At 36.4% G+C, this 14,238-nt stretch overlaps 1 protein-coding gene across 3 annotated transcripts in view; it reads right to left on the bottom strand.

The window, feature by feature from the left end:
• Positions 1–14,238, bottom strand: part of LOC134801416 (forkhead box protein P1) — a 102,633-nt gene that overhangs the window by 34,610 nt on the left and 53,785 nt on the right. Inside the window, exon 1 of one of the 3 annotated variants that reach the window (XM_063773963.1) lies at positions 12,343–13,353. The exons of the other annotated variants lie outside the window; for them this stretch is intronic. Coding sequence (XP_063630033.1) covers positions 12,343–12,393 — 51 coding nt within the window. The 5' untranslated portion in view covers positions 12,394–13,353. Of the gene's footprint in view, positions 1–12,342; positions 13,354–14,238 lie in introns of those variants that run through there. 3 annotated transcript variants of the gene reach the window in all.

The following is a 14,238-nucleotide window of genomic DNA, read 5'->3' as shown; positions in this document are numbered from 1 at the left end:
CCGTCCGTCCGTCTGTCACCAGGCTGTATCTCACGAACCGTGATAGCTAGACAGTTGAAATTTTCACAGATGATGTATTTCTGTTGCCGCTATAACAACAAATACTAAAAACAGAATAAAATAAAGATTTAAATGGGGCTCCCATACAACAAACGTGATTTTTGACCAAAGTTAAGCAACGTCGGGAGTGGTCAGTATTTGGATGGGTGACCGTTTTTTTTTTGCTTTTTTTTTTGTTTTTTTTTTTGAATTATGGTACGGAACCCTTCGTGCGCGAGTGCGACTCGCACTTGCCCGGTTTTTTCATCATTTTTAACTAAATCAAAGATGTAGACCATCCCAAATTTCATATAAATCGGTTCAGCGGTTATTGATTTCCCGTACAAATTTCCACGCCACTTTTCACACCTTCAAAAAATGATTTTGGTTATAAGATCTATCCTATGTCCTGTTCCGGGACGCAAACTATTTCTATACCAAATTTCAACGAAATCGGTTCAGCGGTTAAGCGTCAAGAAGAGTTTCAAAAAAACCGGCCAAGTGCGAGTCGGACTCGCGTATTAAGGGTTCCGTACATTAAGTCCGACTCGCGCTTGACTGCACATTTCTAATAGGTTTTCCTGTCATCTATAGGTAAAGAACTATTTTGTGTATTCAGACGGACATACATACAGACGCACGAGTGATCCTATAAGGGTTCCGTTTTTTCCTTTTGAGGTACGGAACCCTAAAAAGATTTATTTTTATTTTGTGGAATGGTGTCAATGTGATATCTTAAATGGATTCAGCACCCCAGATTTATACGAAAACGATACCAAACACGGCCTAGCACCTTCACTGATATAGATCTATCAAGATAAAATTGAGAGCCCTAAATAAACTTTCAAGAGCGGATATCTCAAAAACTATTCAACATATCGAAAAAATTGACTGAATAAACTTGTAACAAATTAAATTAACTTTCATTTTGTATAAGTGGCCATGTCGCTGAGATGCATAGTTTCCGAGATATAATCGAAAAACGGGAAAATGGGACCTTCAAAGCCCCCTCTCTCCCCCCCCCCGCAAGGGCTACTGCCGGGGACTTTTGATATGTTCACCTCCTAACTTGTCAAACCGAGTTACGGAGTCAAAAATTGTGTTCCGAGCATTTCCCTCTACAACTTTTGGAGCATTCGTTGCCTGACCTAAGTCGCTTATTGAATTTCTTTAAAAACTTTTCTGTAAAAGGTTGACGGGTGTTGGGTGTTTATATGGTTTCGGTCGATTATTATCATTTGCATTGCCCATGATGACTTACTAGAATTACGAGCACACGAGACACCAATAGTAGTTTGACAAACCTTGGTTTTCAAGAGGTATTTTATATTGACATTTGCTGTCACAAATTTGCTGTCAGATTTAGTCGCAAACCGCACGCAAAGTGCACACAAATGTGTCGACACCTTGTTACGGAAAAGTGTAGACACGGCGACGACACTTTGTTTCGAAACAATTCTAGACACATTGTGTGGACTCTGTTACGACACATCTGACATTTAGTTACCACTTTGTGATTCTGCGACTGGAATGGTTATATGGGATGCTTAGTTTGGGGCTAGGTTGATCTGTGTAAGATGTCCCCAATATTTATTTATTTTATTTATTGAATATAAAAGTAAAATAAAAAAAAAGTTACAAAACAATAAAAATACATATAAACACATTATAAAAAACCTAACATGACAGGTGAGCTTACTTATTTATCTATGGTTTAAAAAATGTGAACTTACATTCTCCAATCCTTGACTCCTCCGGACCCACTCCCTCGGAGGTATCTTTTCCGATTGCAGTCAGGATTAGCTGTTCCTCCTGACTGACCATTGGTATTTCCGCAGCATTGCCAGTCTGGGCCCGAGCCCGGTTGGCTGCAGCATTACTTGACCGAGCCTTTCGGCTCAAGTCGCGCCATGTCTGACAGAAAAAATATACTTAATAATATAATTGTCACATGCAATATTAAATAACACCTTAAAATTAAGCAGCCAAATTATATTGCCTGTTTTCGAAATAATAATTATAATAATAATATGCCTTAAAATAAAATTGCATACCGTTTTATTAGGCAGGCGTCCGGTTTTTTACCCCATAGCTCAGTACTTAGTCCATCACTTTCACCCAATAACCTAGTTCATTTTAGATTCCATCAACTCTCAATAGCCTTTACACCCTGGCGGGTGCTGCCTCTGCGTGCGTCCCATGACACGGGTAAGGGCAGTATCCGCTCGGTGTACCCCTTACATTTCATTAAAGTGTCAAAAGGGGCTCTACGTGTTGGCTTCGGCTCCGTGCACGCCTCCCAAAGGTCCGGAACACCATTGTTCCGTGATGGGAAAGATATGCCTTACAGCTTGGACCCTGCCCCGCTGCCGGTGGCACCCTAGGTTAGGTTTTTTATAATGTGTTTATATATTTTTGTTATGTTTTGTAAGTGTTTTTATATTTTACTTTTATACTCACATTGTAAAATCCTAACCTAAGACCATAATTGAATAAAGGAGATAATAATATAATTATTATGATGCCTTAGATATAATTAAAATGTTCATTTTACTAGCTATTATACTATACTTCCACATTATTAAGTTGTGATAATGATGGCACTATTTATATTATACAGATTGCACTGCATATTGGACGGATATTTGGTATCCGGTATCCGGCGAAACAACTATCCGTTCAATCTCTAATAATTTCATTCAAAAATTTATTTAAATAATTATCATGTTTAGAAAGACTTCTTTGCAGACAAGTCACAGAGCGATCCTAGTTATGGGAATTATATTTACTTACCACTTGCCATGCCTGGACCGACTTATCCGGCCCGTGCTCCCTTAGAGCCTGTGCGAGGGCCTCCCATTGCGCATCATATCTCTGCGCTCCGAGAGGCCCATCGTACTCGCGGTTCGCGAATCTCGCATTTTGCGCCATGTATTCCACGAGCATCCGTATTTGTACGGCATTTGATCGGCTGAAAAAAACAGTCAAATATTAAGTTAACTAATAAACGAACTGCACGAAACTATATTTTTTCTGCAAATAAATTACTGTTGTTTTGTGCAACTTACATTTTTTTTGTTTTTGGGGGCATTTCTTCTTCTTCTTCACAGAAACACACAACAATGAAAATTAATATGGGTGTATGAAAGCCAAATAGTTAAAGTTTTCAACTCGTTGTTGTTGTCAAACAGAATAAAAACTTAAACGGAAAAGGTTTGCTTGCACAGATACAAAAAGTCATAATAATCCGAGCAAATTATAATGTAAGCTAATACATATACGGATGTCACTCATTTAACCACCTTTCAAATTGGTAGTGTAATAATAAAACTAGCTATTCACGTTCAAACTTCACCCGACACATGTCCGACAATTGAATAAGGCCGGCTATTAAATGGATTTTTCAAAAACTCTAGGCATAGACAATCGTGGTCACTAACGAATGATTGTCGATAACTTTATACGATATCGACGTGATTTTCTTATCGTATCCCGTAACCATGTTCAGCAAAACGATAAAATTACGACTATCGTTAGAAGACGACAGTCGATTCCACGCGCGATATGATAAAACCTTGCTAAGCCTACTGTTCATTTACAACTGTTTTAAGAACTTTAGTCGAAGTCAACGATTTTTTGTTTTTTTTTTCGTGTATACTTAGGGCATACGGAAAGTTCCTGGAACTGGCCACTTGGAAAAAATAAGTCGTCTCATATATCAGAATCCAGAAACTTTCAGTATGGCCCACGTAATATCAATATCCTTCTTGACGATAATACATTAATAATGAATTAGGAATCATAATGAAAAAATATGATATATTTACATTTTCATTATATTTACAAGCCATTATCGCCGACTGTACTTTTCTTTCAAAAAACTCATATTATATTAGGCATCGAAACTTCATAAATGAAAGATTTGACCGAAATGAACTAAGAAACAAATATCGGAAATTTAAAAGCTACAACTTATAAGAAATAAATTATATAGATGTAGTGCATAATTGTTTTCCATCGTATTTTCTCGGAAACTAAATTAATAACTAGCTCAAATTTAAAATAGACCCTTGAGGCATTGTACCAAGGATGCTGGCGGCATTTCCTCGCTGTATCGCAATGCTGATACGTTGTGCGAGGTAACCGCCAGCTCTTCGGTCACCATATGTAGTTACCTACGTCAACCAGACGCTTCGCGATTTCTGCAAACAACTTGTGCGCGCTCTGGGACCTCATGGACAGTTTCAACTCCAAATGGTACACCGAGGCTCTTATATTTATTACGTTTTAATATTGCTATTACATCGAGACAAAACGAAACAAAATTATAACCCTATTTTTATCAAAACAAATTTCTCCGCACAGTGGTGCCTTCTAAACAAACCGAGACAAAATATCCAATATTATTGTTTTTCCAAAGTAAACCGCCACTGTTGTTTCTGTATAAATAAAAATAATTTAAATTCAGTCGTTTACGTCTGTTATGTTATGTTATGTTTGTTTGGGCGAGCAAAATAAAACAGTGCGCGAATAAGCAAACATTTTGAAGAAAGGATTCGATGTGGAGTTTTATCGAATTATGTTTTATTTATGTTTAAAGTTCAAAGTCCTATGGATGCGTTCTCAGTTTTACAATACAGACGTCACTTATTTTAATGTTATGATTCATGAAATTAGCCAGTATCCAGATTTGCTCAAGATGGAGCTTGGTATTTTGAATTCACAAAAAAACCCTTGTTCTGCACATGTAGTAGGTACATTACCTATAATATAGATCAAGGGTTTTTTTAGGCACATGTCAACCGTGATCTGCGTGATCTGCGTGCTCCATCTTCCAAAAATAAAATTAAATCTTCGTCAAATATGTGTGATGTACGGTATATAATGATTAATGTAACTCGGACTCACACTTTTGACCGGTCGTTTAGAAACATGTACCTACGTTAATATGATTTTTACTGTAAATAACTAAACTTACAATCGTAGAAAGTGAAAAAAAAAATGTTTCTATATTAAATAACAATGATGTGTGATAATATTCTACATTTATTAACAATGTATGATAATAATGAATGTACGAATGTATTCGTATGCGGTAAAGGGTTAAAAAATATCTGTATAATTTTAGACTATGTAAGTAGAATATCTAGTTCATAAGTATCTGATTGACAAATGTGGACTGTATGGTCTGAATAAAGAAATTATTTATTTATTATAATAGAGTTAGACCAAGAAAAGTCTGCAGCGATTTTGATAGCCCACGCAGTGCAGTGTTATTTTAAACGTCAAACTTCTATGAAATGATGACGTATAAGTAACACTTGCACTGCGTGGGCTCTCAAAATCACTGCAGACTTTTCTTTGTCTAATTCTAACGGCCCGATCCTCTGTTTCAGTATAATAAAACAGATAGGCAAACATATAGCATAGCTATAATGTAACTCGTATAGGTTCACATAACCCATAACCATCAGGCACGGAATTCTAAAATTGCGACACCGACGTGTAATTTTCTTCTTTCTACTTCACTTTTTGCTGAAATGTTCCATTTTTAATTAAAACTCACCTGTCTCACTGCATACAGCATCTCAGTATCTTCCGTCTCGTTCCCGCGCAAATCAATAAATTATCCTCCGTCCCGCTCACTCACACCAATTGTTTTTTATCGACGTTTTCTAATTAACTATCAGTCGTTTCATTTTAATTACTATATTAACTTAAAGTATTGATTTTTCTTTGTTATAAGTTATTGCGTATCATTGTGACCTAAAATATTTTAGTTTTCTTAGATTTCGTTGCTGTACACTTATTATTTACCTACTTAAACGGGTCTTAATCGCGTATACTTAAGATTTAAAATTACCTCCGACGTTTCGAGGACGGCATTGTCCCCGTGCTCTCGGAGTAAGATTACGCGAGAAAGTAGGTCGGTATATGCTATTAAGTCCCATTAGAGTTATTAGTTCATTAGAGTTATTAAATAATACAAGTATATTGTTAACAAAATAATAACTGTATCCGGTTACGTTTTATAAAAAAAAATATAAAACGTTTTATAGAAAATAATTCAACAAAAAGCTGCGAGTGGAATACTGGAATCCTTTAAATTCCCAAGGAACAGATTTTAATTTCGTCTAAAAGTTTTCAATTAATAATTTATTTTATTTTTCTTATTTCTTTCTTAATTTATTCTAAATACTAAATATTCCTGTGCTTTAAGTGTATGTTACGTAAAAAGTTTTGGTGGCCTAATAATCATTTGTGTCATCGTGTCTTACTGTTGATAACTTTTTTTAACTACACGTAGTAAAGCGTACAAATAAAAATATATACTTAGTGACAAAAATATGCTTAGATAAGTAACGTATTTGTTAACCATGTAAAGACTTGATTCGTTTGAAACAAAACGAAAATTCATTTAATTCGGCTAATTTTTCTTTTTTTGAAATATGATTGCTGTCAATGAAACATTAATAATTAATAAATCAGTTTAAATAACAAAATACTTAAAAGAATAATAAAAGCAAAAAAAATATATTATACAATCATTTTCATAGTGTATGACATTTATTTCAGATAAAAGCAATAAACTTTTAAATTCCTTGTGTTTAGTTATAAATAATTAACCAAATAATTTTCAAACCAAGCACAACTAAGTGTAACATAATGTAAAACATATATAATACATAATATAAAAGAACATACATTCATAATCCACTTTACACCAGTATTTCAGTATTTCAGCCCCTTTTAAGTGGCGGTCTCGCCCCCTGAACAGCGACGGCGTCGACCAATCACAGCGCGCCGCTGAAAAGCGCCACGCCCAGCCGCTTTAGAGAGCCGCCTAGTGCGTACCTATATATTAGTGTAGGAGATATATTATATTCTAGGTTGTTCATTTTGTCTGCATAAAATTAGGTGGACCACTGTGCGTGCTATATTTATAGTAGTGAAAAGTTTAGGAGACATATTATATTCTACATGAGAGTAGTTAGTTCATAAATTATTTGTCTGCATGAAATTAGGAGGACCACTGTGCGTAACCATATTTATTATAGTGTAGGAAAAATATTCTAATACTACATACATAACTATATGGGACAAACTCTATATGTAATTATATCCGTACATATCCTTGTAAATAGTTTTGCAAATACCACACATTACGAGTACAGCTATGTGATATTTTTTATAGAAGTTAAGAATGGGTAAAGTAATTAAGTTATCCTTAAAATGTAGGCTTATACCATCGTGGACTTTTTGTAGACGAATGAAAGAGGGACAATCCCACCATTGTGTTGTTATATATCTCAAATCTCCTGAAAAAAATCTCTCTCAATAATCATGGACAATAAGGCAGAAAGAGAGAGCGAAAATTGACGCATTTGAGATGTGGTGTTGGAGACGTATGCTGCGAATTCCCTGGACCGCACGCCGGACCAAGACCAACGTGTCCATACTCAAGTAGCTCCGAATAACCACAAGGCTGTCCACTATCTTCTATCAGAGAATCCTTATGTATTTCGGACACGTCGCTCGTAGATACCCGGATAGCTTAGAAAAGCTGATGGTAGTTGGTAAGGTCGAAGGGGGGAGAGGACGCGGTCGATCGCCTACCCGGTGGTCAGACTTAAAAGAAGCTATTATAAGACCGCCGAGGACAGGAACACTTGGAAAAGCATGGTACATCGCGCAGGAAACTCTTCAAACTAGACACGGCCTTCAGCAATGAAGCCGCCGACTAAGAAGAAGAAGATCTCAAATCTGAAACGGATTGGGCAGCGTTTTCGATTAAAGCTCCTAGCTAGCGTGTTTTTTTTCGACATCATTATCCAACTTCGTCATATTTCAACCAATTTACACAAACTCTAAGCGCAGCGTAGGACGTCCACCCACAAGATGGACAGACGATCTTGTTAATGTCGCCGGAAGACGCTGGATGCGGGTCGCTTCCAACCGGCACGTATGGAGGACTGGAGGTCCAAGGGGGAGGCCTATGTTCAGCAGTGGACGTCTTATGGCTCAGATGATGATGATGACACAAACTCTTAACAAATTATACACGTAAACGTTTGACTATTTTTGACTTTGTATATATTATGTACTCTGACATTTGTATATATTCCTTTTTAATTTGTGTGGATTATGTATTTTTAATTTTATTGTGTACCTATTGTATATTTTGACATGTGTTTTTTGACATTAAAGATATTGAATTGAATTGAATTGAATTGAACCTTCCTCAAGAATCACTTTATTGATAGGTGAAAACCGCATGAAAATCCAGTCAGTATATTTGGAGTTTATCGTGAACATACAGACGTTGTTTGGGATTAGTGATATAAGTGACTAGTCTTGAACAGTACAAAGTGAGGGAGTGCCATTATAAACGTCATATTTTCATAGAAATTTGACATTAATTATGACATGGCCATACTTTGTCATTGCAAATGCCATATGTACAGAGTTAGCACTATCTGATTTTTGATGGGGTTAGCATGAGACTTCCTTTTATCCATGGAGTTTTTGTTAATTTTAAAATAATTTTAAGCGCAAAAAAATGTGTGGTCATATTTTTAGCATATTTTCATTAATTTAATTATATTATGTTCGATTGAACTCTTATCGCATAAAGGAGTACGACCATTCAAAATCATTACGTGCCCCACATGCGGTACCCATACCACGACTTTGACACTGACACATTCGCTAACGACTACGTAACGTACGTAAACGGAAAGGGGTGGATGTAAAAATGTTGGGAATACCTCAAAGTTGCAACTTCACTTAAACCAAAACAACAAGACACTAATTTTGGTGTAATTTTAGTTCGTTTAAAAAGTCACTGATGGAGAATTTTATCACTATTAATCACTAACACTTATAAAACAAAGTCTCCTGCCGCGTCTGTCTGTTTGTAATGTGTATGTATGTTCGCGATAAATTCGAAAACTACTGACAAACGGATTTTCATGCGGTTTTCACCTATCAACAGAGTGATTCTTGAGGAAGGTGCATAATTTGTTAAGTTTTGTGTAACCTGTGCGAAGCCAGGGCGGGTCGCTAGTAAGGTATAAAACATAAAGAATTATAAGGAATACAAAAATGAAACACATCAGCGCGGATTCAGTTAATTCGATTCCTACCGGCATTACTAATAGTAGATTGTTAACCAAGGAATGAACGGCACCCATTTCTGACCAGATATTTTAGCCCTAGAACGAAGTGGGACGCCACTAGTTCGAGTCTTCAAACTTCGAGTAATCAAACTGGGCTTAGCTAAGAGGACAATCGTACATCGACAAACGTCATACGAAAAGAAAAATGTATCGGGATGACAGATGCTACGAGCAGTCACGTGACTATTTACATACATTCGACGCGATTCGGGAAATGAATTAGAGATTAACTAGATACGATATAGTAAAGATATGTGACGTCCCAGGGGTAAAGGTACCTTATGGCGGTTGGCGCTTACGCTATCCAATATTATTGCGGCGCTATGCGACGTAAAGGGGCCCACTGATTAACAGTCCGCCGGACGGTATCGGCCTGTCAGTTAGAACAAAATTTTGACAGTTCCGAACAACTGACAGGCCGATACCGTCCGGCGGACTGATAATCAGTGGGTTCCTTAAGCGTCAGCCACCATAAGGTACCTTTTCCGTGGAACGTCACATATCTTTACTATTTCATATCTAGTGAATCTCTAATTCATTTCCCTAATCGAGCGGATTACTTAAGTTTCGATATACCATTCTCTAATAACTTAACAAAAAGAGATTATGTAATCTTATATGGTGGAACACTTAGACTGTTACAGATATAGTTGAATTATCGAGAAGATGGAATTGCATTTGTAGTGGTTGTATGCTGATAGTACAAGAAAATAGAAAATTCAAATATAATGCCTGTAAACAAACAACTCTCGATAATTCAACTATACTATTAAATGCGATCTGTAGAAATATGTCTCTATTTGGAAAATATTGGAGGGTAGCAGATACTTTTGGCGCATTCTTCCTTCCTCTACTATACCTACTAGTATACTATACCTACCTACTAGTAAATGAGTCGAAACAGCATTATTAGCGCGTCAAAAGCATTCGTTGGCAAGCAGGAGCTAATTTGGCTTTCCTTTTCTTAATGATGTGTAGAAAAACTTTTGAACTGTCTGAAAATGAGGCAAGTTGGTACTGTTCGTAGATGTTGACTGCCCGATTCAAACTTTAAGATACGTCAATTTATAGATCTAGAAACGATAATATGGATTAGGTACATGTGCCAGTGTCAAAAGTGACGTTTTTGTTTGAAGAAACGTCACATTTGACACTGACATATCTAATCCATATCGTTTCTAGATCTATTAACTGACGTATCTTACAGCCGTATTCGAACAATGAGATAGTGTCAAACAAGTGTCAAAAGTGACGTTTTTGTTTGAAGAAATGTCAATTTTGACACTTGTTTGACACTGACATATCCAATCCATATCGTTTCAATATCTAGTATTTGACGTATCTCATTGTTCGAATACGGCTGTTAAAGTTCGAATCGGGTCGTGAGTTTCATCGACGCCCCGCTACAGCTAGGTAGATAGGGTGTTCGCTACTACTACAAGAACGCTGCTACGAGCGGCGTAGCACACGTAGCACTTAGGCATGGAAGAAGGCATCGCGCCAGTAAAGTGGATGCAGGGATGAATCGAATTGGCTTAACCCCACGCCCAGGGGTCGGAAACCGGTATTTGCTCCATACAAAAATACCGTTATTATTAAGTTCTTTTACGTTCTTTGGTTTATTATTTTATTTTTAATGGGACAACCTAATAATACGAAGTTGTTACCTAAATACATGATTCAGTCCTACGTAAAGAGTATAAAATAATTCAAAATATTGGGCTAATTCGAGGTTTTTAAAAAATACCGGTTCCGAGCCCTGCCCACGCCAATGACCTTCTATGTAATCTATCTGAATCCCTTAGCTGTCTAATGTTTTCTGTAACTTATCATTAAAATAAATAAATATTATAGGGACATTCTTACACAAATTGACTAAAGTCCCACGGTAAGCTCAAGAAAGCTTGTGTTGTGGGTACTCAGACAACGATATATATAATATACAAATACATAAATACATAAAAAACATCCATGACTCAGGAACAAATATCTGTGTTCATCACACAAATAAATGCCCTTACCGGGATTCGAACCCGGGACCATCGGCTTCATAGGCAGGGTCACTAGGCCAGACCGGTCGTCAAAGTCATATTAACAGCAACGGCTTTAAGCAATATAGTATCCCATATTTACTTCAAAGTTCATTGTCTTCGAGATATTTGGCATCAAAGTTGAACAATTTTAGGCCAAAAAACTGGTTTTCTGGTTTCTAATAGAGGTTCTTTGTTTCTCTTTCATACAAACTTTCATCCCTCAATATCCCCCCTCAGGAGCCCGGTATTTTTTGCAATATTCCGTTTTCGACGCTCGCGCTCGTTTACTCCTAGCGGGGTATCTATGTTTAAAATATAAGCTTCATACATATTTTTAAAACATACATACTTGCGATGTTTTAAGAAAGTATAATATGTTCGGAGAATAGCCGATACATTTTTAAATTATTTACCGCCTAAATTACAAAAATAGCAGATATAAGACACCAGACTAGAGCATTGAAAATGAATCATTTTGTACGGGTTCATTTCATTTTCAATAATATTTTTGTCTTTGGGTAATATACTGTGTTATAAACAGTAAAATGCTCTAAACACAATAACAACGTTATAGGTAGGTACCTAAAAAAACACATAACTAATCCTTAAAAAAAACAAAGAGCCTGCAACCAAAACGATCCGATATTTTCCTCTAAAAATACGTTTCAAAAATATGCATTCCTTTTTCCATCCCTTATCAGCTGTTGAGCATGGCGCTGTAAAGCGGCGCGCTGCCATTGGCTAGCCGCTCATGAGCGACGCCCTGATTGGTCGACCTGTCATAAGCGACAGATCACGTGCTCATAAGTTCTGAAGTTCGGAATTCAAACTTTTTACGCAGCGTTCGTGAAATGGTTTTACGTGTTTCGTTTTTCGGAAATATTATAAGAAAATTGGATGTTGGAATTTGTGTAGAATATTGGAAATATAAGCAGTTAAAAATACTAATTATAAGAGAGAGGATAAATATTAAAATGTAATTGTGGTAAAAAAAATTGTGGTTATTATTTATGTTTTAAGATAATTTAGGTATGAAAACCCGTAAAATAAGTACATCGAAACATCACCATAAAAGTGTAAATTTTACTTACGAAAAACTGGTCTCGCATCTTAAATGCACTCGGATAAATTAAACACTGCATCTACGCGAAATTGATCCAACGAAAAACTCAATAAACGACGAAAAGTTCCCTATTCTCACGAAATTCGCGCGATCACAGTCCGTTGCGTTCGAAATTCGAAGCGAAAACGCGTCATAAAATCCAAAAATTACACTCACAGCCTTACTTGTTTATTGAAACAAACAATAAAACAACAACAACAAATTTATATTAACAACAAAACAAAAGAACAACACTGTACAGCGACAAAATCTACCACTCATAAGTTCCACCAAACTGCAGTCTCGATGCAAATTATTTACACTTGTGCATCGCGGTGCATCCTGCTCTAAATATCCTTTATAACCGTTAAAATATATATTAAACGTTAAATAAAGTTGTTATAAAGCTGTGTTGGTATAATGTTAATATATTTGCTTGGAAACGCGCCTCTAAACAATACGCAACAGCCTGCGACGCGGCGGTAACAACAATGCTTGGGCGAAATAAGCAAGAAATATTTAACTACCCCAGGCGGGGTGGGGCGGGCACTGGCCCTCAGTATTGGCGCTACGCCTGTGGTAGTTATAGTTTACGTGATACACAGCTCAAATACAAATAATATAAACATTACAACTGAGCATGCGCAAATGCGCCCGACAGGGACGCAAATACTACCTCTCTACTCAAAAAAACGCTTAAAACGCAACTTATACTGTAATCCATTACTAAAAATACGTCTTTCTAAGATGTATGAACTAGTGAGGATAGTATATTAGTTTGTGGAATGGTTTTTTTATGGATTCATTTGCATATTTTTGACAGGAACCGCATCGCGTTTCGAGCGTCCACGCATGCGCTGCCGCGGAAATGTTATTGACGATGCAAAATGTTTATTCTTTGGCGCTAAATACAATACTTTACATTTACTCAATTACCAAAAACAAACTTTTACAACCTTTTATGTGTAATTTAATTTAACAACAGCCAACAACAGTTCAACGAGAAATTTAATTTCCATTTTTAAATTCGCGCCATTAAATTGTAGGTGACAAAAAAGATGGCGGACCTTTGTCGAAATAAAAATGATGGTAGGACATAAGTTTGGTGCGTTGGGACAAATAAGATAAGGAGGTAATCGCCTTTCTACAAGTCCTTGGGGACTTAAGGCTGGATTTATTTCAATTATAATCTAATATAAGATGTCTGCGCATGCGTGCGGCACGATTTACACAGGAACGGATGCTGGGGTGTTGCTTCAACGCTTTAACCTTTTGGACGCCAATGACCGATATATCCGCACCGCAGGTGCAACGCCAAAGACTGATTAATCGGTCACAGACCACAGAGCAACATAGACCTACGTGCATATGCATAAAGTTCAATTTCAGTTATGACACTTCGGTGACGTGGCGTCCGCGTGACAGATTTTGTGTTTGACACGGCGTCGAAAAGGTGTCAAAATACAAAAACTGTCAAAATAGCTAGCACTGACTTCTAAGCTACCTAACATTTTACTTTATTTATATTTTTTGGCATTTTTGGGATATTTAATGCACAATCAAGAGTATTTTTTAATCAAGAGTATTTGAAGAGTATTTTAAGTGAATTGTACAGATTCTTATGAGAATAAAGAATCTTTAAACCGAAATAGTGTTCCAATTTTTTTCATATACTTATGTAACATTTTTGAAATAAAACATAAATGAAAAGGCGTTAAAAAAGATCAAAATATTTTATTTGTTTACGTGAAATGACTCAACAGTGCTTTAAGAGAACAAGAGAGAGACGTTGAAAACTTATCCGACATAGGAATACCGACTAAATAAAATAAAATTCAAATCAAATAATCGAAAAAATATGTATTGGAAATTGCGAAAATTCGAA

Source organism: Cydia splendana, chromosome 22 (assembly GCF_910591565.1).
Source record: "Cydia splendana chromosome 22, ilCydSple1.2, whole genome shotgun sequence".
Taxonomy (NCBI): Eukaryota; Metazoa; Arthropoda; class Insecta; order Lepidoptera; family Tortricidae; genus Cydia; species Cydia splendana.
This window is presented reverse-complemented; position numbering and strand designations above follow the sequence as displayed.